The sequence below is a fragment of the Esox lucius genome, chromosome 6 (genome assembly GCF_011004845.1).
Source record: "Esox lucius isolate fEsoLuc1 chromosome 6, fEsoLuc1.pri, whole genome shotgun sequence".
In the NCBI taxonomy this organism is placed as follows: domain Eukaryota; kingdom Metazoa; phylum Chordata; class Actinopteri; order Esociformes; family Esocidae; genus Esox; species Esox lucius.
In genome coordinates, this window is record NC_047574.1 from 26,609,644 (window position 1) to 26,636,499 (window position 26,856).

The window sequence follows — 26,856 nt, forward strand, 5'->3', positions numbered from 1 at the left end:
CTGATTAGTTATTGTATGTTCTGACCTGTTGCTTGCCAAGTATTATTTTAAAGGCTCCAATGGACCTCACTTCGTCCAGACCATTAGGGGAGGGTATGACAATTTTCTTATTTTGAATGTTCAAAGCCCTAACTTATTCATGTCAAGTTTGAATGTATATTGAGTAACATGTCAATAAATAATATTTATTTTAAGCATTTTAAGCATTTTTGGAGAAATACCCTAAAGTGGGTCCCACCAATTTTTTTTAAGCAATGATTAAGGAGACATGGTTCCCAAAAAAAGGAAAATATTTCCACATTCCAGCTTATAGAAATGTTAGTAGTACAGGCTAATAAATGACAAACCTGCGGAGCTAACTGTTAATGGGAAGGCCATGATATATGCTGCCAGTTTAACAACAACTAGTGGCTTAGTGTAATCTTTAATAAAAAAATAAAAAAGATGTAAGCCTTCTTTCCTGCACTGACATACTGCAACGGTAACATTTATTATTTGCAATTTTTCTTAATAGCCAGTGTTTATGTGAGCTAATGGTTACAGTGCGTTTATCTTCCTACTTTGATGATGATTTATTTTTTAAATCTTGTATTATCTGTCAAAACACCGGTCAGTGATCACCTGTCCATGTTTATGATATTGTGATATGACAGATGCTTCATAGGGAATGCAATTCATTGGTCAGGAGAAGGGTCAGTTAAATTCACCAATTTTTTGCACCACCAAGTCGCGTAAGGGATCTCTGACAGGAAGCCTCTTGCTCTGCGTTTGTAGTGGTGCGTTGCCCTTTTAAAAAAGCTACATCTTTCCATTCGCTTGGTGACGTCAGGACAGTGAAGGACTCCAGCCTATCCTCTCTAAACAATCAAGGCAATGGTCCTTTCTGAGTCGCGGCATACGAGGGAGACTTTTTCACTGCAAAAGCCAGGGAAACACGCATCATTGAAATGAACCAGAGTCAAGTAGTCGCTATGGATTAAAACGGCAACTTTTAACGATGGCTATAAATGTGAAAAAGTAGCCGAAACATCAACAAAGCAGCAGACCGTCAGCAACCAACTAGATGCACGAGCCTTGCTAGTTATGAGTGAGCCGAGCAGTCACAAACCTGGCTGCATTCACAATTCCTCAGTATTTTAACCGAACCAGGCTCGTGAAATCTTTAGCGAATCGTGTTACTTTCAATTATATACAGTCAAAGTACGCTACACATCTGATTCGGAAAGAATTATGGCGGGGAAGCTGACAGCAGGCTCGGGAATACTGCTCGTGACAGCCAACGTCGGATCGCTCTTTGAAGATGTGAGTTCCTTTGCCTGCGATAGATTTCTATACCTTGTCTACTACGTTTAATACTTGTCCTGTTGTGTTGGCAACATTTATTCTAACGAAGTCTTTACATTGATGTGCTTGTGTGTACTGAGCCCATGATATGTCATGATCGGTCGTTTGCACATTACTTCACATGAGTAAAAGCATAACGTGGGCCTCCCAAGTCATTAAGATTGATAACGCTTGTTATCATTACAGAAACTGAGTTATTCTTGGGAGGTAGGGTGGGGGGGGGGGGGTATTATTTTATGGTCGTCTGCATGTTTTGGACCTTTCTCTATTCTGTACTGCAGCTGGGTTTGGGAGTAGTTCTACCCTAATATCATAGCCCTAGGCTACTGAAAATCCTTCTAGTGACAGAGAAATGGTGTTGGTTTCTTCAGGTAGCCTACTGTACAGTACCTGTTTTGTATCTGTAGGTTTGATTAACAGAGATGACTGAGGCAATTTTTTTGTTTGCCCATAGGCTACATATTGTTGCACATATTCAGATAGGGAACGTTCATCTGACATTGTAAATGGGTCCACTGTACGAAGGATCATGGAAAGGTTTCGTTGACAGACATGTAGGCCATTCACAAGATATATGTGCAAAGTGAAACTGAATATTGTCTAAAAGCTGTGCCCTACCTACAACATGTTGAGGATTAGGCTTGACTAGTCTGTTTGAATTACCTTACTGATCTGTTAATGTTTATTCAGTATTCACTCCTAGTATCATTCTAATAACTTTTCATGACCCATTTCATTTTCAAGACACTTTCAACTTGGAATGAATTATACATTCTTTGTTCTTATTACTTACTACACTTGTAGGTGTACATAAGGGGCAACCCTCTTCCTGGAGTGCCACAAGTCCCGCTTGATTTTGTTCTAACCAGTCACTGCAGCTAACCACCTATGCTAATTAATCATGGTTTAGTGATAGCAAGTAGCCTTTTCAACATATCTGATCTCAGTTAAATCAAAAACACCAAGTGCCTTTGGTACTCCAGGACCACGGTTGTCAACCCCAGCTTTAAACAACTGAGTAACCCTAAGTACAATACTTTGTTGGCTTCAGTGACAATCATAGATTGTAAGCAGAATAAATGGAGGGTTATTTTCTTTACTGGCATGTTGATGTGTTAACAATGACCTTTTAGTAGAGCCAGCTACAGCTCCTAACACCTTGTATCACTTTCAATGTTGTGTAAACAGTTGAAGAGACTCTCTCCCTCCCCTCCAAGGGTTCTTACACTGGCTATTTTAGAGTACCCGTCTTGACTTCTTATGTTGGGCGCAAAAATTGATACACATCAGTATTACAGTTCTTTGTTTAATGACATGTCAGACTGTGGACACAATCATCATATTCAACATTCAGTACTAGCCAGCTCTTTTACTGTAAAGGCTACAACAGGCAGTCTGATTATTTGATATTAAAATCTTGTTGAGTATCTCAGCTTTCAAAATTAATCTGTTTGAATTGGAGGTTTCTCTTGTTGGGTTAACTTTTGCTTTAGACCTCTACAAAATATATTATGTCCTTGATATGGTGATTTCCTCATTCAAATTAAAAAGTATATCTCAGTATAGGCTACAACAGTATTGAATCTTAATACTTAAAGAATTACAATATCTTCAGCATCGCGATAACATCGGGTCATGACCTACTTGTCGTGGTATTGTTTTGCAGGGACACTGCAAATTTCCACTCCTATTGGCTACTAAGCTTTGGGTGTCTTAACACATTATGTGTGTTAAGACACCCACTAGAAAATACTGCTTTTTTTATTGTTGTAACTCCTGGCTCCTGGTGATGCATTTTGGCATTGGTAAGACTTGACTGTTTATATTTGTTTGTGGTTACTATCGGCCAAGGCCTGTTCATAAGAATATAACATACACTACCGATTTGAAGTTTGAGGTCGCTTAGAAATGTCCTTGTTTTCCCTGAAAACATACATGAAATTAGTTTGTATAGGAAATATAGCAAACTGAATAGGAAATATTGTCATTGACAAGGTTAGATGCAATTAATCTAATTTAAATCATAATTGTGTCCTTAAAACTTTACTTTCATCATAGAATCCTCCATTTGCAGCAATTACGGCCTTGCTGACCCTTTGGCATTCTAGTTGTCAATTTATTGAGGTAATCTGTAGAGATTTCACCTCATGCTTCTTCAAGCACCTCCCACAAGTTTGTTTGGCTTGATGGGCACTTCTTACGTACCATATGGTCAAGCTGCTCCCATAAAAGCTCAATAAGGTTGAGATCTGGTGACTGTTCTAGCCTTTCCTAAATAATCCTTGCATAGTTTGGAGCTGTGCTTTGCATCACGGTCCTGTTGTTGGAGGAAACTGGCTCCAATCAAACACCGTCCACAGGGTACGGCATGGTGTTGCAAAATTGAGTGAAAGCCTTCCTTCAAGATTCCTTTTACCCTGTATAAATCTTCCACTTTATCATCACCCAAACACCCCTAGACCATCACATTGCCTCATTGACAGTTGGCGCTGGTCTGTTTTAAGTACTTAGCGTTGTATGATATATTTGGAATATTTTGGAATGACTGATGAGTTTCAGAAGAAAGTGGTTTGTTTCTGGCCATTTTGAGACTGTAGTCAAACCCACAATTGCTGATGCTCCAGAACCTCAACTTGTCTAAAGAAGGCCATTCCTTTAATCAGCACAACATTTTTCAGCTGTGCTAACATAAATGCAAAAGTGTTTTGTAATGGTCAATTTAGGGCTACAATAAGTAATCCATAAAAATTACGATAACGTTGATAATTGCATATTTTCGCAATGAAGGTCACTATAGATTAGTTGGGTCTACACAAGACGCAGCGAGAAAGTGGAGGCTACACCGGAGGGAAGTCGCATACAACCAAAGACTTCCAAAATATGGGACAACTTTACACTGAAGAATTCAATGAAAACTATTTGTTAGAGATCAAAACATTGCAAACTTGTAAGTACCATGTCACAAATATATAATGCAACTGTCAAATAAAATCACAATAAACAAATATGTGCATACAGTTTCACAAACTTATGTCCAAATCCAAAAGCAAATAAATAATCGTTGCAAAAAACAAATGATAGATAAATGTAAGACAATTTTTTACAAAAAGGTTTGGACGCTGTGTAACATGTAAAGAAAACTGAAGTGCAATGATGTTCAAATCATTTAAACCTTGTATTCAATAGAACATAGTGCAAAGACAAAATATAAAATGTTGAAACTGAGAACATTTCATTTTTTCTTGAAAGATATATGCCTGCTTACGATTTTATGCCAGCAACGTGTTTCAAAAAAGCTGGGATGGGTAACAAAAGATTGGACAAGTTGTTTTATTTAAAACAATTATTATAATAATTTGTGGAACATCTTGCAACTAATTAGTTGAATTGGCAAGAGGTCAGTAATGTGATTGCTTATAAAAAGAGTATTTCAGAAGTAAAGATGGGGGGGTTCACCACTGAGTGAAAGACTCCGCAGGCAAATAGTGCAACAATTTAAGAATAATGTTTCTTAATGCGACATTTTTAGTGTTTGGGGATCTCCTCATCTATGGTACATATATGGGACCAGGCCGGAAATCAATATTGGATTGCCATGATCTTCTTGCCCTCAGGTGGCACTGCATTAAAACAGACATTATTCTGTAATGGACATCACTGCATGGGCTCAGGAACACTTCTGAAAACCATTTTCTGTGAAAACAGTATGTCGCTACATCCACAAATGCAAGTTAGAAAGTATGGAAATATTTGGACACTGACACAATTTTCATAATTTTGGCTCCGTACACAATGGATTTGAAATGGAACAACCGAGATGTAATTGACATGCAGACTTTCATCTTTAATTAAAGGGGTTGAACAAAAATAATGTATGTTTAGGAATTGCAACCATTTTCATTCACAGTCCCCTTATTTCAGGAGCTCAAATTAAATTAAACAAGTTAACACAATCATAAATAAAATGTTCATTTTTAGTACTTTGTCAAGAATCCTTTGCCGGCAATGACTGCTTGAAGTCTGGAACCAAAGGACATTACCTAACGCTGGGTTTCCTCCTTTGTGAAGCTTTGACAGGCCTTTATTGCAGCTATCTTCAGTTGTTGTTTGTTTGTGGGTCTTTGTGCCTTATGTTTTGTCTTCAGCAAGTGAAACACATGCTTGATCGGGTTGAGATCAGGTGATTGAATCGGCTGTTGCAGAATTTTCCACTTCTTTGCATTAAATAACTCCTGGGTTGCTTTTGGAGTATGTTTTGGGTCATTGTACATCTGCAAAGTGAAGCACTGTCCAATCAACTTGGCTATATCTGAGCAGACAATAAATCTCTATACACTTCAGAATTCATCCAAATGCTTCTGTCTTCTGTCACATCATCAATAAACACTAGTGACCCAATACCATCGGAAGCCATGCATGGCCATGTCTTCACAATACCTCAACCATGTTCCACATCATCTGTAAAACATCTGTAATATACTTTTTTCTTCCCATCATTCGGGTACAGGTTGATCGTAGATTCATCTGTCCAAAGAATGCTGTTCCAGAACTGTGCTGTCTTTTTAAAATGTTTTTTGGTCTAATCTAGCCGTTCTATTCTTGAGGCTTACAGTATGAATAGTTTGCACCTTGTGATGAACCCTTTGTATATGCTCTTGTGAAGTCTTCTCTTTCTGGTAGATTGGATAATGATATGCCTACCTCCCTGGAGAGTGTTCTTCACTTGACTTGATGTTGTGAAGGGGTTTTTCTTTACCATGGAAAGGATCCTACAATCATCCACAACTGTTGTTTTCTGTGGACATCCAGGCCTTTTTGTGTTGCAGAGCTCGCCAGTGCGTTCTTTTTTCTCTCCAAATGTACCAAACTGTTGATTTGGCCACTCTTAATGTTCCTGCTATCTATCTGATGGATTTTTTTGCAGCCTAAGGATAGCCTGTTTCACTTGCATTGAGTGCTCCCTTGACTGCATGTTGTGGGTTCACAGCAACAGCTTCCAAATGCGAATGCCACACCTGGAATCAACTCCAGACCTTTTACCTGCTTAATTGGTGAAGAAATAACGAAGAAATAGCCCACACCTGTCCATGAAACATTAGTCGATTGTGGTTTGTGAATATCATTATCGGCCATGATTTTTCTTGTAGGTGCATCCCTGTTCTTGTTTGCAAATGTTAGATTGCAAGGAAAACACCAGTAATACACAGCTATTCTGGGAGATTAGCGTCAACCAAATACACAGACATTCTAAATGATTGTCTTTTACCAATAAATACTCATTTTTTCAAAGGGATCTCTTTCAACCTATGAAATAGCATTCCTGTCTTGATGGAAGTGGTCTCTTACAGGATTATAGTGTTTTGTTTTGTAAAACATGAAAACAATATAATCCATCAGCCATGTCGTCACTAGATCTCAACACAATTAACATGGTGCACACCTGAGAGCTTCTCTCCCTGTCAACCAATCAATCATCCCTCCAATATAAGGCATAACAGTAAATATTTTTGTGACTTGTGGTGGCATCACATCCTTCTAAGACACCTTAGTATGCCGTTTACAAACATGCAAATGGCAATTATATTAGTGGGTTTCCTCCATTAAGCAGCGTGCTTCTTCTTCCTTCAGTGATAACCTAGTGATCACTATCAGTAGAAAAGTTCCCTGGAACCGACGCGCCCATTCACCCCATGTTGACGATATTGACTGAACATGACCGTAAGTACTCAATAAAGAAAGGTGTGTGGGATGTTCAAACAAGAATTCAGCTGCATGTGAATCTTTCATCGTCCTTTTCATGTTCGTCCGAGTTCCCCGGATGCGGTAGTCAAACATTTATCATCTCCATAGGTCCAGAGGCAAAGTCAAACATTCATCAGCAGACAGTGCTGGTTCAGATGTTGGAAGGCAAACTTCAAATGGAAAGGTCAAGTTTTAGTCCTTTATTTACATTTGTGAATGTGTTGCACACCTACTTTTCTGTTTGTTAATTTGGATTTGCTATTCTATAGTACATTAGTGTCTGGTTCAACTTTGTCATTTTGTAGCTTAGGCCTGTGCTGGTTTAGTGCTTGGTTTTTGCCATTGTTCAAAGTAGTTTCAACATTTATTGGAATGGAAAACATTTGTAATTCTCAAGCAACTCTTACCACCTGTAGGCTAACCCCATCCGCCATCAGTGACTGACAAGTCTGCGTTTTTTATATATATATAATATATATATAATATATATATATATATATATATATATATATATATATATATATATATATATAAGTGCATTCAGAATACACTGCTCAATGAAGGGAACATATAATCATTACCATATAACACCAAGTCAGTATTACTTCAGGGATGTCGATCTTTTCAATTAGGACGCATAAGCGATTGTGAATCATTGTCACCTGTTTTGGTGCAAATGAAAGTGACAACAGGTGCGCTGGAGAGGCACCAGCAAGACAATCTCCAAAAAGGGAATGGTTTTGCAGTTGGTGTTCACAGAGAGTTGCTCTCTCCTTATCCTTCCTGACTGATTCTTCTCAGGTTTTGTGTTTTGCTAGTGTCCTTGTCACTACTGGTAGCATGAGGTGATACCTGCAGCCCTTTCAGGTTGCACAGGTAGTCCTGTTCCTCCAGGATGGCACATCCATACATGCCATTGCAAGATGGTTTGCTGTGTTTACCAGTTCTGCCTCAAGAGCATGGAGGAGATAGCAGGAGATGGGCTGTTACACGAGAAGAGCTGGACAGGACCGTAAAAGGCCATCAACCTAGCAACATGACTGGTATCTGCTCCTTTGTGCGAGGAGGAACAGGAGGAGCACTGCCAAAGCCCTACAAAATGATCTCCAGTGGGCTCCTGGTGTGCATTTTTCTGACCAAACTGTCAGAAACTGACTCTATGATGGTGGCATGAGGGCCCAACATCCTCTAGTGGGACCTGTGCTTGATTGGCATTCACCAGGGAACACCACAATTGGCAGGTCTTCCGTTGGCGCCCCGTTCTCTTCACAGATGAGAGCAGGTTCACACTGAGCACATGTGACAGACATGAAAGAGTCTGGAGATGCTGTGGTGAACGTTATGCTGCCTGTAACATCATCCAGCCTGACCAGTTTGGTAGTGGGTCAGTGATGGTCTGGCATATCTTTGGAGGGTTGCACAGACCTCCACGTGCTAGCCAATGCTACCATGATTGCATTTAGGTACCGGGATGAAATCCTCAGACCCATCGTCAGACCTTATGCTGGTGCAGTGGGCCCTGGATTCCTGCTGGTGCAGGACAATGCCTGGCCTCATGTGGCCAGAGTGTGTAGGCAGTTCCTGGATGATATAGGCATTGATGCCTTTGACTGGCCCTCACGTTCCCCAGACCTGAATCCAACTGAGAACCTCTGGAACGTTATGTATCAGTGCATCCGACGCCGCCAATTAGCATCACAGACTGTCCAGAAGCTTACTGATGCCCTGATCCAGCTCGCTGATGCCCTGATTAAACCCTGGAAAGCAGGAGAATCTGCATCATAATGAATACATCCCATAGTCCTTATATAATGCAGTGGTTTTTATTACAGATCAGGGACTCATTATATCGGCTCCTGTAATTCTGTGACAGTCCACTTACTTTAGTTTGATTTCTGAAATAGATATTTTTGGACATAGGATGGGTCATCATCCACACTTTCTGCATACATATTTTAATGTAGAGTAGGTCTTTAAAACAAGTTTTGGATAGTTTTATCATTTTGTTAGAAAAACTTTACATTTGCATTGCAGTTTTAGTGGAAATTGTAAAAATGTGTGATTGTGTTTAGAGTTTGATTTTAATGTGTGATTCATTGAGCTTCATGTTTTTATTTGTGATTGGAATTTCCAATAATGGAGCAATTTCACACCAGGATAGCTTTAAAATAGGATTGGTATAACAGTGTTCTGGCAATTCAGACAAACAAACTTTACTGTGAGGAAGGATGTTTAATACTTCAGCAGTCAACAATCTGAAATACTGAAAAATGTTGCCCGATTCTGGCATGCAATCGCCAAATGGTGGAGTGGAGTAGATTGCTAAACTTTTGAACTCTAGACTGAGGACAGAGGGCACCTTCCTTCACACAGATGCAGGTTGGGCCTGCCATTATAAAGGTCAACATTATCCCTACCTTAATCTAAAGAGACAGCTCTGCCAATGCCTAAAGTGTACGTCACATGAAAATCAGACCTGGATGTCGTTTGCTGTTTGCCTGATGACTCAACGAGAAGTTTTCTGCTGCACTCTATCGCTACATATTACAGCTTGAGGGTCATTCCATTACTCATTTATGGGATTTCAAAATAAATGATGTCATCATCTCTAACCAATCAGATTATCAAGACCAATTAGGATTTCTTTCTTCAAATGTTGCATATCGGTTTTTGGGGGACCGATGAGATTGGTTGGCCTTCTTTACAATCTCTTAGGTTTAAGGCTATTTTTATTTGCAGAGACCTTGTGGATAACAAACTAACATCTGTGAGTGTGCATTTGGCCAAAGCAAGGAGATTGCGTTGCCAGGCACATTTTCTTCAGCTACTACCAATACACTTCACATAAAGTAGTAAAGCTCCTATAATTTAGAGAGTTCCTGATGTCTCTGCTGACCTTGATGTTTTATGAAGCAGCTCATCTCCTTATTGACCCACTGTGGTACTGTTCTACAGTATGGGCACATGGGCTGTGCTGTGTGCCCTCTCTGGGTGCACCAGCCTTTTTCACAGTCCTCTGACAGCTCATTAGCTCTGGCTGTCACAGCCTGTCTTATTTCAAATGGATCCAGACTTCAGTGAGCCGGCATATTTACACTACTGATGGTAGAAAAGCTATTAATTAAAATGTGAAAACTGGTGCCCTGCACCTCTGTCCCAGTATAGGCCCTGCTGCCATGTCGTGGCTTGGAAACCTAAATGACTTATTCCATCAAGCACAGAGTGTCTATATGAAGGTAAAGAGGACTTTCATGTTGCTACCATTGGCAAGCCCATTACTAAGAGTACTAAAGGAGTTCCTCCGTAGAGTGGAGCAAATTGTGTTTTTCTGTAAACGCTAAAGAATGTTAATCTCAGACGGAACAGAAATAGCTACAGTAGTGGAAAATGATGTTGGTTTATATTTAGGCCCAGATCACATGACTGATGCTAGATAATGGGGGCAGGCTAAGTGGATAATATCATTGAATAGCCTGCGGTGTGTGTTTAGAGTGGCGGAAGGTTATTTGGCTACAATTTGTGTGTTTTAAATTAAAACTGGTGTGAGGATGATTAGAACAACACGTTTGTCCTGTCAGATTGTCTTATCCACCGTTGAGTTTGTTGAGGAAGAGTAGGGCTGCTAGGTGTTTTAGATGATGTAATTGCACAGAAGTGGACATTGAAAAGTTGGGAAGCAAGGCTGGTTAATAAGGAACTCTATAATGGAGGAAGACCAATGTCCCCTAATTCAGTGTCTCCCAACCTTTTTCTGTTACTGTACCCCCAAAATATTTTTGCACTGCTTTCAGTACCCCTGAAGTACCCCCTCATGTTAATTTCACTAGTAAGTCTATGGTGTCATGAGTGCTTTCAAGTACCCCCTGTGGAGAGGCCAAGTACCCCTGGTTGGGAACCACTGCCCTAATTTATACTGTCATGAAGTGGCTAGGCTTGTTGAACGACTATCAGCCAGTGGTTGACTTGAAAATTGCAGAGTTCCTGAGAGTGGAGGCTTTGACAAACTGATGCTTTTAGTTGACATCACCATCTCTGCTGATTTTATAATGCTACAGAGTCCCAATGTTGGGATGCTGCTGCTGGAATTAAATGTTCTGGATAGATGCTATTTTTGTACGCTGTCTGTACTCTCCTCCTGCACCCTCAGAACATACCTTTAGATGTTGTTTCTTACCACCCGTAATTTGGAAGAAGAGAACTGTATGTATTCCAGAGACCTCAGAAGACTAGGCTACACCATTACATCGATAAGAACAAGGCCCATTTGTTGACAATGACCGGCTCTTCAATAACAGTTCAGAAACCGTAGAAACATTGCATGCGCTTTAATGACTTTCTGCAGACCAAGTGTTGATTTTGCAGATCTTTTTTTTTCCTCTTCAGGTTGATCTGTATCTGTGTTGTGGGATACTCCCTTCTCTGTGTCACGCATTGCTTTCCTGTACCAGGGTTTTCCTCTTCATTGCGTCACTCATGTTTGAATTCACAACTGAGTCATACGCTCATCACATTGCCTCGCCAACAGCTTGTCAGTTCACAGCGTTTGTAGACATGGCCTACTGCCATCGGTCTGTCCAACCAGATGGACCTGAACTACACCGGGTATGGACTTGTGGCTCAGACGTCACCCTGGCTGTCCACTGCCTTCGCTGCCTCTTCTCCATTTTATTCTGTCGTCTTTCAACCGGCACTGACAAGAGCCTAGCTCGGTGACGAGAGAAGGACCGGTTAGTTGGCAGTACCAGGGCTATATTCATTGGTTTTCCACCGTTTGCTGTCTAGCGGATAGGGGCCAAAGCCTCAGTGAGAGCTGAAGTCCACAGGGTCTACCGGTTTCCCGTGGCCTGGTAGCACAGCTGAGGGCAGGAAACGATAGGTCCAGCGTAAACCAGCCGGTGGGATTATTTCTTTGACTTCCGAGAATGAAGCATCTGTTCCATTAGTCTGCTGATTTAAACAATGAAAACAGGCAGGCGGTCAGTCAGTGGACTAGGCCGGTGTTTTTAGAAGCTCAGAGGAGGGAACTGTTCCAGTAACCCCCTTCTCCTCCTGTCCACAAATAGGTTGCACTGACCCACTGACTCTCTATCTGGGTAAGAGAAGGAGTGTTGAGAATGGCTCAACCGTCCAGATAAGGAAACGGGATAATGGCTGGAAGCGTCCGTGTGTGCCTCTTTGGTCCACTCTAAGAGCCATTAGGACTTACGAGGAGGGAAGACTTATAATGGACATGCTCCCTCTCGACCAGCCTGAAAACCACTTGCACTTGCACTAAAACCTGTGGCTTTAGATGAAGTTGATTGGGTCCATATTTGTAGGTCTTTTTGCCAAGTGGACTGACAGAGGTTGAATGCTTGCGGAAGTCACTGCCTATGTACACTACAGCTGTCTAAGAAGTGTATAGCCCGGGTGTCTTTGTGGAGCCCTCTGTCCCATTTTCCACTGTCCCGTGAAAACACTATCTTCTCCCCACCCCATCTCCTACTGGTGTCGAGAGGAATCCCCCAAAATAACGTTTCTGTCCCAGGCTAGAACTCACGTTGTGTTTCCCAAAAGCCTCATGTTATAGGCGTGCCTGTCATGCCATTCACACTTGCCTGCTTGAGATAGACATCATCGGTGTGTCTGTGTGTGGACGTTCATGCCCTGCCACCTTAGTTCGGTTGTCCACCTCAGGCAAAAGCCCCTGACACAGACTTCCATTACAAGTGAACCGAGCTAATAGCATGGGAGTCAGGAACCATGTTGATCTGGGCCCGCTACATCAAGACTTCTAATTAATAGGGGGTAATAGTCATGTCTCTCCCCGTTGGGTGGATGAGAGGAAGGAGAGGGCAGAGGTTCTGCAGGGTTTCTGTGGGTTTTAGACCGGTTTTGTTTTAAGGTGCGATGTGTGCTTTTCATAGGAAGTGCTCGGAGACAGACGTGCTTCACTTTTTTGTCACATTGTCTTGTACAACAAGGGAATTGAAATAACCAAGGCAGAGTCTTCTATTTCACATCAGCTGGGCAATAAGGGGTGTATAGGGTTATGTCCTGCGCTGGCCAAGCCAGTAAGAGGCCATCACAGATGCTAGGAGTTGGGGGGGGGGGGGGGGGGGTGAGATGTATCTAGCCTAAAAGCTGTGGTTGGATATATCCTATAGGTTCACTCAAACGTTCTTATGTCTGCCATGCCTCGTGAGAACAGTTTGACTCTACTCGCTTCGTTGCATGCATGTCCATACTCGCCCTGTCGCAAGAATTTCAACATATTTGAAGCAGGTAGCCAGGTGAGCTTCCTCCTGCAGAAATCATTTGATTAACCTTAGTGGGGCCTGTCACAGCAGGTACATGCTGTATTGACTAACAGAACCAGGGAACATTAGATTGGACAGCCTGTTTTCCCTGTCTCTTCTATTACTAGGTGTGTCAGTGCTAAAGGAACACAGGTTCATTATTGGTCCTTTGAAATGCATTGTAATGTTTATAGGAATAATTGGGTCGATGGCCCCATATAATGTCGATGTGTGTTTGACAGTATATCACCCCTGTGTGTTTTCACTGAATAATGTGCATGACTCCAAACGGATATCTCCGGTCGTTAGTCAAACTATGACAACTTGTTTGGACGCACGGCGAATGGTAAAAAGCCTTCTGACTATCCTACCCAACGGTTCTCCTGGAAAGCCAAATGTGTTTAATAATAGAACACCTCCTACTCACCCTGGTGAAGACATCTCCCTGCCTGCCAGCTTTGCCTTCACACAGCTCGGCTCGCATGTGGCCCTCTTGACTAAATAAAACGGCTTCATAACCCAAATGCACTGCTTCTGCAGCTTTATGAAACGTGTGCTGAACAAACGGACACACACCCTGGAAAGCAAGTCTACCCTGTCAGGCTACAACATGACAGTTTGTCGTCTTCACACATCCGCTGAAGTTCCATTATCAGACTTGTAATGGATTGATGGATCCCCTTCACCTCTGACTTCTTCCAGTAGGGGACTCTTTTTTTAATTTATTTAGGAGAGAGGAGAGCCTATGTGCTGTGTGGGCCCCAGAGGGTGGATTTCTCTCATGGATCCAAACGCCATGGCTTCCACCTTCCGTATTCCAACCTTGTCTGGTTTTACATATCTTCAGATAGGTGGTACCGCAATGTTCTGCTGGCTGAATTTTTGACTTCCATCAGTCACTTGTATTTCTCCCTTTTTTGCACACACATGCACGCGTGGAACACACACACACACACACACACACTTTCCCATGAGACTGTTTGTTCAGCAGAAAACAAGGCCTACGACATGCATTTACTTTGTCATCACCGTGGTGTGTTTGAATACGTTTTGGTTGGTTGGTAGGCAAACTGATTAAGAAGTTAGCAACATGCTGCCCCTATAACAACACGTCCTAATGTTACATCTGTCCAACGTCCTGAACAGAAGTGAGCAACACTGTCATTCAGAGCCCCTGCTTAATTTTACTTTTTTAGTTACCTTGAAGTACTGATGTGTGCAAGGGATTGCGTGTGCGTGTGCGTGTGCGTGTGCATGTGCGTGTGCGTGTGCGTGTGCATGTGCGTGTGCGTGCGTGCGTGCGTGCGTGCGCACTATAAATGTCAAATCTGCCTGTTGGGAAAGTGGACGTTTGACTGCTGCTTGCTCGGATTTCCCTCAACAAAGGAGCAGAACGATTTCAGACAACTCTCTAGATTAACATTGCTATTGCTCAGTTTTACTGACTGGTGGTCATTTAAGGCAGCATGTCCTGTGGACATACATTTACACCTGCCTGTGGAGGGCACACACACACACACACACACACACACACACAATTGTTTCATGTCATACACACAAACCTTGATGTTTATAATTAAGCCAGATGGTGCCGCATCTGTCTGTCAAACTTTGCAACAGTTCAAACAAAACAGATGTTTTGGATGGTTAAACTTAGGACTGGTTTTACATTCAGAATTGATTGGAATTTGTATGCGTTTGACTCAAAGCCTGCCTGGGATCCCTCATCCTAGATGTAGTGCCTCCTTATTATGGTGTCATTAGTCCTCCCACTCTGCTCTGCAGCCCACTGTCTCCTTCGCCACATCCATAATATTCAACACTACTCACCCGACGCCGGCCACTGCACAAATAGCTGACCAAAACTCCCTTAAGCATGGATTAACACTTGAACTCTCTTCTAGAACAGATCCGTAAAGGCTGTGAAAGGCCGGTGACTTCGTCAAACAATTTTGTCACTTTACATAGGTGGTGATAGTATGTGTCTTGCTGTTCTTGTGATTTTTTTAAGACTGAACATGTTTTGTGATTCTGTGCTGGAATTTGGTTGTGATTTGATGTTCCAGGCCTTAATGCTGACCATGTGCTACAGAAGTACAAAATAGTTTTTGATCATGGAAAGGAAAGTACTGAAAACAATTCGGTATTCAAAGTATAATCAATTATGTCAAAATAAGACAATCTTCAAAAACAGTTTCACGATATGGAAATATTTATTTTCCCTACGATCCCTACAATCTAGACAGAGCTCTGGAGGAGCTCAAAAAGCCAGGCCCCAAGTTTCTGCTGAAGGGATACTAGTGGCATAATTATTGTCATTCTCCAGTTATAAGGGCCCTTCTAAGAAACGTGAACATAGTTGATATGTTTACTTAGTTGTGAAAGAGTTACTGAAATAGCAGGATGTATGACTGGAAGCCGTTCCACTACGTGCTGGGGATGGCTGTGTACTAACACAGCCTATGTGAATGTGTCCATGTTCCTTGTATCCGATACACTAGTGTTAATGCCAGTATGGGCTTTCCTTTTCCATCATGTGTCCGCGTGCGATTGTGTGTGTGTGTGTGTGTGCGCACGTGATTGTGTGTGTGCAAGTGCGTGTGAGATTGTGCGCGTGTGGGGTCCTTATCTCTCTGCAGCCTGTTGAACAACAGAGAGGGGTTATCACTTGACTGTTTTACCCAGCCCTGTTTACTCTGCCAAAGTTTCCACTCTGGACCGTTCAAACAATACACAACCCCCTTGGACAGCACCATCTCTCCCTCCCCCCTCGTGCTCTCTGCCTATTTATAGCTCCCACAAGTGTATCTTTGTTGAAGACATCCTTTTATTACTTGCTGGTGGTGGAGGAAATTCTCTTGTGGCCTTGCCCAGGGAAGCAGACAGACAGTGAAGAGTTATTACCTAATTTCCTTGCAGAGAGACAGCATGGGTAGAGAGACAGGAGGGCAGAGGCATTGAGAGAGAGACAGGAGGGCAGAGGCATTGAGAGAGAGACAGGAGGGCAGAGGCATTGAGAGAGAGACAGGAGGGCAGAGGCATTGAGAGAGAGAGACAGGAGGGCAGAGGCATGGAGAGAGAGAGACAGGAGGGCAGAGGCATGGAGAGAGAGAGACAGGAGGGCAGAGGCATGGAGAGAGAGAGACAGGAGGGCAGAGGCATGGAGAGAGAGAGACAGGAGGGCAGAGGCATGGAGAGAGAGAGACAGGAGGGCAGAGGCATGGAGAGAGAGACAGGAGGGCAGAGGCACGGAGAGAGAGACGGAGGGCAGAGGCATGGAGAGAGAGACAGGAGGGCAGAGGCATGGGAAGAGAGAGAGAGAGAGAGAGGGACAGGCAGAGGCATGGAGAGAGACAGGATGGCAGAGACATGGGGAGAGAGAGAGAGAGAGACAGGAAGGCAGAGGCATGAAGAGAGACAGGAAGGCAGAGGCATGGAGAGAGACAGGACGGCCGAGGCACGGGGGGAGAGAGGCAGGCCGAGGCACGGGGGGAGAGAGGCAGGCCGAGGCACGGGGGGAGAGAGGCAGGCCGAGACACGGGGGGAGAGAGGCAGGCAGAGGCAACTGGATAGGGTTAGGCAACTGGAGAGGCTGAGGCAATAAGAGAGAGGCAGAGAATAAATCGGTGTCTGGGTCATTGGCATTTTAGCTTGAGATTTGTGTTGAACTAACTTTAGCTTCATTGATCTCTCTCTGGGACTGTGACGTATGCTAGGGTTCCCTAGGGAACTGTCATGTTTTCCTCTCACAATGTTGAGCACTTAACCACATGTGTGTTATTGTTAATGCTCTAGAGAGTGGCTCTATGTAGATCTGGTCTCTATTTCTTGGTAACTTCAGACCCACTTTATGTATGGTTTGTTAATCCCTAGCCCTAAATGTGACCCCAACCCTATTCCCATACCCTTATCATTAGTAATGTACCGATATATTGACTAGCAATCTTATTGACATATTACTTTTAGTTTGGTAGATTATTTGGTAGATTTAGAGTGAAATAATTAATCCAATAATGTTTTGATCTGAGTAGGCATCCCATATGCTCAAGTAATTTCTGCTCTGGTTTTTTTGTTATTTTTTTTCTGTTGAATACAATCCCTGGTTATGAATGTAGTAAATAGTGTTATTAAAGAAAGAGAACCAATTTTCCACTCATCATCAGGCTTATTTTTGTGTGTGTAATCTATATGTAAATACTAAACCCGACTGTAGGATTCGACCTAAACATAAACCCTCAGGTGGAAATTGCACTTTCCTTAATGGTACCTTATAAAACCCCTTTTCCAGGTTTTTCTGTCTTTGTGGGGACATCAGGTCTCACACAACTTTTTTTTCTCTCTGCTCTTGTTTGCTTTCCTTTCTTTACATCCTTCCTTCCTTTTTTCCTTCCTTCCCTACTTCCTTGCTTTCTTTATTCCTTCCTCTGTAGTGCTGCCAGTACCGTCTGCCTCTGGGCAGTAGCAGCTCCTCCAAGCAGGTTTCACCAGCCAGAAACTGCCTGAGATGCCATCTTCATACCACTTACAATTGCATTCCTAAACATACCAGTCATTGAACGTTTTGGACATTTGGTTGGCTCTGATGAATATTAGTTTCAGTAGCAAACCTAAAAATACTCATGTTGTCAGGTCTAGTTGGATCAATTCAATTATTTACAGGCTTCTGTTTTCTATATTGTTAGAAGATACAATACAGGTGAAATTCCTTAAGTTGTTTTCACCAGCTGCACCAATTTTTGCTTTGGCAAGCACTGTACCACATGAGAAGCCAACTAACTGATTGGAAGAGGGATTTTAAGATGGAACGGGAAGAGTAGGAGAATTAGTCTGCACATGACTTGACAGAATGCTGTGGCTCAGTGATTCTAGTCAGGAAGCCTTTATAATTCCCTACGACTGGTCTGCTGAACATTGCATGCGCTTCATGTAAATAGGAGTCAGTGTAGCAAGACAGGCCTTATCTTCGCTGTCTGGGGAGTGTTGGTGACAGACATCGTTTTCATATAGCAATTATTAGGGCTTTCCAGAAGGTTTCCAGAAGGATCCCATATGACCTGGATGCGTTTCATTAAGCACCAAACTTAAGAAAACTGATTGCCTTGCTATTTTTATGGATACATTTTTGTGTGTTTTCTGCTGTTTTTGATAGAGACAGTTGCCATTTGCGGCAGAGGCAGCAGGTTTAGCTGCTGGACCAACCCTACCTGGTCTTGTTTTATAAGAAGACCTATTTTCGGTTCTTTGTTGCAAAATATCCCCAAACTGATTTCTGTTGTGTGCCCTGTTGAATAAAGCCCATGATGTCCGGTCTGGTGTTAGGTGTTCTACGTTTCCATATCTCCTTAATAGTCTTGTCAAAAATGTTACATTTAGCATAGGGTATGTACTGTCACCAAAAACATTATATATACAATATGCAGTGTACAAAATATTACATTAACATATTTATGTCACTAACAATGTAAATGTATTTAAGTGAAAAGGCAGGATCAGCGCAAGCAGCAGGGCCAAGTACAGCTGAAGGAAGTTGCAAGAGGGAGATATGATGTGGCTTTAAGGAAAGGATGGAGAGAAAACGTGACAAGTCTGTAATATGTATATAGCTCTTCTGCATTTTTAATGCAAGTCAGATTAACAGGAACATGTTATGCTAGTGCATGCATAACAACAAAAATAGACAACAATAATATTGACTCTGATTAATTATAAAGCTTGATGAGTGATTTCGTATTGTCTTTTTTATGTGATTCCTAGATCCTCTAATACACATGATGCTAGCTGGTGGGGGCCCTAATCGACCACTTGCAGTATGTCACTTATGTCGCTAATGCCCAGAACCAGCCTGGTTTGTGATGGCGGGGATAACTGGCGACCAGTAGGCTGGCCACTTGAGGCTGCATCGACAGCCTTACCGTGCTGTGATGTGAAGCGTTCAGCCTGAACAAGGTTGAACCATGCGGGGGTCCAGTAATGATCCCGCCGGGTTTGAAATAGTCAGCCTGACCACCAGGATGTTAGTCTGGTGTGTGTGTTCTCCAAGGACCCTTCTCCCAGCTGTCTCCCTTGGTTTCGCCTGGAATCGTTCAATATGATGAATGTGTGTCATGCCTCAGAACAGGTTTACGTGCTCGTAGATTTGCATCTGTCACAATCACTGTATTTATAGAGGTTTATTTCTGTCTGTCTTTGTCTGCTTTTATTGCTGCGTGCGTGCGCGTGTGCGCGCCCCTACACTGCTTCTGGAGCACAGAGATTAGACAGCACTTTGTCTCTCAATTCCTGTTTACCAATCCCTTATGCTGCGTAGTGTATATTCCACATCCTGTGTATGCTCTGTGGGTGTGGGTGCGTCGGTGTGCACGAGGGTGTGTGTGGGTGTGCGCCCGCGCCTGCCTGTCCTCTCAATTTCATTCTGTTTGATCCGTGGTCTTGACGGAAGTTTCGGGCTGTCAGGGTGATGTGGTTAAAGCAGATGAAAGAGACGTGAATCTCCAATGAATGGTTGCTGAACCTGTGAAATTGATTAGGCTGTGAGCCGAGGCACATGGCACCAAGAGAGGTAACTCCCAGACATCAGAGACAGTCAGACTGCGCACTGAATCGAGTCCCACTTCTAGTCCACATTAACATGTCTTATATTTCTTAATGATGCTTCACATTTCCACAGATAGGTAGGTAGGCATATCTGGCTTTTCCTGCAGCGACTAAGGGTGTTTTAGAGTTGTGAAATTGTAAGTCACCCTTGTGCGATATTTGGTTAATGATGGAAACGGTGTGCTGGTTTTCTGTGTGAGCAGCCTGGAGCTGAGCGTGTTCCAGAGAGGAAGTTCCTCAAAAGTGTCTTTTAACCGTCTCGTTTGCATGCACTCTGAACCACAGCGTTATTTGAATGAGCAACCGCCGACACGACTCCCCCGGACGGGCCTTTGTAATGACATGACTGGGGCTCACCCTTTCTGTAGCCGTTGTGCAGTACAGGGGGAGAAAAGGGAATTGACTTGGGAGGGCCTTTGCAGGGATGAGTGTCCCGGGATTTCAGATGATGATGAAGAGGGGTAGCAGAGTTCAGTGGCAGGGGACAGGCCATGGGAAATGAGAAGCCGTCGCACGCATCTCCAAGCGAGAGCGGAGCGTCCACTCAGTCTGTGAGTAGATTTGACCCATGTTTAAATAGTTTGGGTCATCCTGGGAACCACCGCTGACAGAATCCTTTGCGACGGAGCAATGCAGATTTCCAGATCACACCCACCCACTTGTCCCATCACAGTGGCTGGCGTCCAGGGTCTCGGCCCGGCTCCTGTGACCTCTACGGTGGTGGTGTCCCGGGGTTCTGTTGTATGATTAATGAGATTTATGACCCGGTTTTGTGGAAACCTACATATTTCTGTGATTTCTTTTTTTTCCGGGAAGCACTTTCAGGCAAGTTTGAGGGTTGGTTTCTGAGGGATGAGGACCTTTTTTATGAGAAATGTGAGAAATGTTAACTTATTCTGCACATAGATAGGTTGTTCTTTTTCAGGCTGACTGCGGGTCTTGTTTTGGATCCCAGTGGGGTGGGTTTTGCCTTTCTTATTACTGTGTTGTTTTTGTGCTATGGACTTTGAGAGACTGATATGATGGAAATATTACTGACGGAATAATTGTTTTCTATCCCCTTCACTCTTTACTGCCCACCCCCCCACATCATGACCCAGCAACAGGAAGTGTCCAATTATAGAGATATCAGGCCAATGCAGTAAACGTGATAGCCTGTGAAATGTCTTCTGCGTCACACAGACACAATGTTTGTCCTGCTCCAGTGCAAACAGGATGCTATGTGCAGGAGAGCAGCGCCAGATAAGAACGACGGGACAGACAACACGAGGGGGAGAAAAAACGGGCCGGAGGGCAACCGAGGAGAGGTGGAAATGTGGGAGCAGTGAGGACCGGAGACATATGGGAAAGTTTGGGAAGTTGAAAAAAAGGCTGTATCGGAAGGCCGATGTGTCACGGAGAGGAGAGATGGAGGGCAGGTTGGAATTGTAGCGTGGTTTCGTTTCAGTGTCCGCGTTGTGATCGCTACCTCAGGGAAGTCAACTCACCCACCTATACCGGTCAGCACACGTAACGGCCCTCTCAAACTCTTTCCTGTTTACCGTCGGTCGGTGTTGTCGAGATCAAGCCTCGACCAACTTGAAGTATTTCTTTAATAACTCGTGGCAAAACGGGGGGCCGCTGCGCATCTCCAGTGAAAACCTTATCGGGGCACTTTGATTCAATTCCAGGAAAACCCAGTCTTCCTGTTTGTTTAGGAGTGGTAACCTCGTGGGTACGGCATCCCACCCTGGAACCGAAAGGGTGCTAGATAGAACGCCCAAGCATACATGGCTACAAAATTCCCTGCCCTTGACATGGCAGTTAACCATAATGGCTCCCAGGTTGTAGCTGGAAACGAGAATGTATTAACATAAACAATTTGAGTAAGCGTTTTAGTTATGACTCCCACAGAGGACCGGTATGTAAGGCATGCACTCGTTACTGTAATTTGCTCTGGATATGCGTCTGTTGGATGTAAAAAAAACATTTATTTACCTGTAAATATAGTTATTTCGGGCGCCTATCTTGTCTGGTCTCTGCATCAAGGACAAGAATAACTCTTATGTTTTATGCAGCTGGAGCATTTAGAATCCAGGACACCAGTGTAAATCAAAGACCTGTACAGACACGGGAGAAAAGGCTCCTGAATCACCTGTTCCCCTTAAAAACAGCTTTTTACATTAATCTAGTTAGTCTCATCCACTTAACGTCTTTGTATATTATTGTCATGGCAATTTATTTTCTCCTAAATGTATAAAGATGCTCAGCCAATTTGCCTTTTACACATCCTGTTGTTCACGCTGTCAATTATGAGAGATGGACTGGGCCGAGTTACCAAGGTCCCTGTGGAGTAGAGACAGGCAGGGGTCCGGGTGAGTCTTCAAAGCCTGTCAAAGTAGGGCAGCCTCATCATGTGAATCTGTGACAGCCTGGATCTATCTCCCACCCATGGATTATGCATGGACAGCTAAATACGACCTTGTTAAAAAACTATTTCCTCTTTCAACACGAACATGTGTCACTTCTTGTAGAATATGGATTAGTCACAGATTACACCTCAGGGATTTAGTCTTTTTTTTTTTATACGTTTGAAGTCAGATGGCTCTCAGACTAGAGGTCATAGGGCAAATTAGGAGGGTGGTAGGGGGAGGTGAAAGGCCTGCAGCCTTCTGCGTTCTAAGAATACTATGGTAGGGTTGTTCAATAGGTAATAAGGTGCCAACAACAAAGCCGCAGCTGTCTTTACATGGGGGTTGTTAAATTTAGATGTGAACCAGGAAATTAATAAGTGATTAGCATCGCTGCTATTTCTGACGTCTTTTGTACATGTGATGAGTGATAATGACGTAAATAATGTCAATTGGTTATTTTTGTGGATTTACTGTTTAATGCTTGTAATACATTTTATTTGCCCACAAATTTGAGTCACACAGCAGAAAGAGTTCTTTATGTTCCAGGGTCATCTGTATTTCTCCTTTAGGATACAGCATGTGCATCAAAAGGTTATCTTCTGTGCTTGGCAGGATGGCCTCTTTGTCTATTATGGCAGCGGGGATTTCCGTCTCCCAGGAGTCTTATCTTTGTCACCCCCAAAAAATGAACATCTGCTAAAATACTGCTGGGGGTGTGTGTGTTTGTTTCTTTCTGTGCATACGTGCGCATGCATGTGCCTGTGTTGATGTTTTGACCAATTGTGCTTATCAGTGTTTCCCCTAGATATACTTATCTTGGAGGGGTGCCAAGCAAAGTTCAGGGCCGAATGGAAACAATGGGTACAGCCTGAGTGGTTATTATTGCTAATCACAGCCACACTGGTCGTTTCAAATATCATCATGCTAAAAAAGGCTGCTGTCAGTCAAAGAGGAAACCATTTATAGTAAAACCTAGATGTCCTTGTCATGGTATGCCTAGGGTGCAGGAGTGGTTAGGTCAAATGTTGGATGGTGCTGCTGGGTAGGTTGCTTCCTTAGCATCTAATCTACATAACTAACATCTGTGAGTGGAAAAACTTGCTCTGTGAACCCTTTCTAAAAGCCATAAAGTGTGGTTGGCTGAAATGCTGAAAGGCTGAAAATTTGAGACCTTTACAATGGCCAACATTCATGCAGTTTCCTATGTAAACCGCTAAAATAAAGTCTGCACTCACAAATCTTGGCAATCATACTAATAAGGTTTAACATGGTTTACTTGATGTACGTTTTTGGAATGTTCAGGTTGATTCGTATGGACTCGCCCATGACTGTTCTGCTCCAGTAAGACTTTCCCTGCTTTTTGCCTTGAAAGAATGCGATATCAATCATTCTTCAACATACAAGACCAGTAACTCTCCTGGGAATGTACTGCATGCTCCACGGACACTCATTGTCACTTATGATTCAACACAGATGCCAGGTCTCCCACAATCAATATGCTACAGCAACAGTATCTACACAATCACCTCTGCCTACCCCACTGAGATCGAAAAACAAAGACCTCCAAACACGTCATGAATATACTTTTTTCACCTGTGGCCCCTGACATTTAAAAAGTGTCTGACCGCCAACCCAATGGATCTGTCGGGCATGCAGCAAACACATGCTCCAATTGAACACATAACACAGTCACCCATGTGATTCAACACATGACAGATGGCTGTTAAATCCAAATGAATGAATGGGGGGGGTGGGGTAATGATGTAATTTAATATCGGAGTGCTCGAGGTTCAGGCATGTGCGGGACCCCCCTTAACATCAGATATCTAAGGAATTACAGGAAGCTCTTTTGGGCAAAGCTGAAGAATTTGCATAGATTTGCGTTTATTATTTGATCCCACGTCTCTCGTGAGGGCCTAACCTTCAGGTTTGTTGAATATAACCATGTATAGCACATAAGATTACAGTACTGGGGATGGAATCTCAGCGGACGGCTCCACAATGTCGGGAGGGCAATTTATTATCCTATAGACAATATGTATGGGAGTGTTATGAATAGAGGCCAGCGCTGCTTTTCTTTTGAAAGGAGAGCTGCTCGTTTTCAGATGATTCCACTGAGCTTCAATGGCCGCAGCGTAGGCCTGCATCTAGATCGTCATCATGAGACATGGCGGTCAGGGAGAAAGAAAACATACAGACAGATATCATCCTTGTGCCTTGGATTCCAGCTTTCTAAATCTGCTTGTCTCTCCTTCGACGGCCACACTCGTAGGTGACCGGGAGTATTCCTCTTGAAATGGTTGACATAATGTTTGTGAAGTTCACATTCACTTCCTGATGTGGCAGAAGTCACAGACCTGCGTCATTGCAACAAAGAGTCTGATCCTGGAAACGTTTTTCTGCCATCGCCCAGGGGTCCGACAGAGAACTGGGCAGAACTATGCAGAACTGGCTCAGTGCCCATTGGGGGTTGGTGGGAAGAACGTCAGACTGGGTTGTCTTGTTGCGCTCTAGCGGTTACTCGTGGTTGTTCAGGTGCCAGCTCGATTGTAGTTGTTGGCTGGTGAATGCCCTCTCTTCTTGCATGTAGGTGCTGGTAAATACTGTACTTTCTGTTTGGGTGAGTGGTGTGATAAGAGCAGAGATGTGGAATGGAGGACACACTGTCCCCCGCTGGGAGAAAAAAGGGGAGAAAAATTGGGAAAAGAAATTGCGACAGGAATCTCTTAATATCAAGAGGGTTCGAGTGGTGTTTTGGCTTCTGCTTTGCAGCTTAACACAGTGAATGTCACAGTAACCATTAGCCAGTCGGCTAAGCATGCAAACTATTCATCTAGCTACACAGACAACCTTTCCTGCTTCTACCATATTACTCTCTTGATTTCTTAAACAATTTACTAGCGTGTGTGCAGGCATTTCAATGGTTTACCTTCTGGTATATGCAGAGAAAGAAAAAGAAAGACACTACAAACCATATCCTATCCATCTTATCTTCTGCCTTTATCCTAGCTTTTAATCACTCCTTTACAACCCTTTGCAGATGGCCCTGTTTAGGCCATTTGGTTGTAGGCAAATTCAATTCTCATTCTGTACCAAGCATTTGATTCCACTTGCCTTTGCTAAATTGACCCATTATCCCCACATCTTCCTGGTCAACTGCTCTCCATGTTTGTCTGACAATGCTTGTGCCGTCTGACCTCACCCATCATGATTCAGGCCCTTCAAGCCACTTGTTTTGGATTCTTAAGAGGGTCCATATTGAAATAGTTAGTTAAATCACCCCTGGAAGCATTCCCAGTATTGTCTGTCAAATGTTCATAAAAAAAAGAAGACTATAAGCCTTATTTTAAACAAAGGTGTATTGACCTAGGTTTTCTACCTGCTTAATCCCACTGTTTTTGTACAGATATCCCTAGGTTCCCCTGTCATCCATCCTGCAGTAGAGAGAAGGGTTTATACATAGCTCAGGCTTATAGGCAGTGTCAGATCAAGCACTGCAGATTCATTCCAGGTGTTTATTTTTCCCCTCATGTCTCTGCCTCAAAAGGAGATTCTAAGCCAGTAAGTAAACTAGAGAAAGTGTTGGCGTCACTGGTTGGATCTGGTTCGCGGTTGGTTACCTTAAAGTACAAAACAAAAAGGGACAAATCATCAACATAGTTGTTTTGGACATTTTTGCATTTCACTTTAAAACAGTGAACTAATTAAAGAGACACTGAAATATGTATTATTTGTCAACAAAGATCTTTCCCCCTACTATAATATCCTATCTTCAGAAAGATATGCATTGACTTAATGTTGGTTGTTTTCATATCTATTTTTTTGTATTTTACTGAAGCAGGCATTGACTTCTTTAAATGTAGGTTTAAAAGAAGTCAGTTTTCCGAGGTAAATGTTTTACCTTTTTTTGTTTTTCAAATTTAAAGCCCCGCCAAATAATAATAAACAAAAAATGTAAATTCATAGTTAAGCAATCCTTAGGTGATATGCGTTCTACTGGCCATTCTACATCTGCAATGTGTTTAGCTGTATTTCAAAGATAATGAATGGTGTAACTTCCTTACTGGTCGATGGGCTCAAATTACAATTCAACTATGTTCTCTCTTATCTTTTTTAATTCTTTAGTAAACGTTACATAAAATCTATCTACTCTCTAGCACTTTTTCTTGTTGCTTTGTTTTAGCCTTAACTTTGCTGATAGCTACTTCACTGAGTAAAATTTAACTTTACTGTGTTGTGTGTTTTCAGCTAAGACTTGTAAAATCACTGACTTTAGTTGATATGTCACTCAAAAAAAACTTTGTTTCATCCATAACATTTCTAATTAGCTTCAACTTAACCCAGCTCATTGTATGATTGATTCACTCTGGTATCTTGTAGGAGTCTCTCTGACAGAATGTACGCCAATAGTATTTCATATCCCAGCTTACAGTGTAGAGACTAAGGATTCTTTGTCAATTAACCAACTTCTTTTGCGTCATTGCATGGACCTTCATAGAGCCATA

At 42.7% G+C, this 26,856-nt stretch overlaps 1 protein-coding gene across 2 annotated transcripts in view; it reads left to right on the top strand.

Annotated features, from left to right (window-relative positions):
* Positions 1–809: 809 nt before the first annotated feature.
* Positions 810–26,856, top strand: part of LOC105010721 (inositol polyphosphate-5-phosphatase A) — a 144,371-nt gene continuing 118,324 nt past the window's right edge. For both annotated transcript variants that reach the window (XM_010870259.5, XM_010870260.5), the window contains exon 1: positions 810–1,302. In XM_010870259.5, coding sequence (XP_010868561.1) covers positions 1,231–1,302 — 72 coding nt within the window. In that variant the 5' untranslated portion in view covers positions 810–1,230. The remainder of the gene's footprint in view (positions 1,303–26,856) is intronic.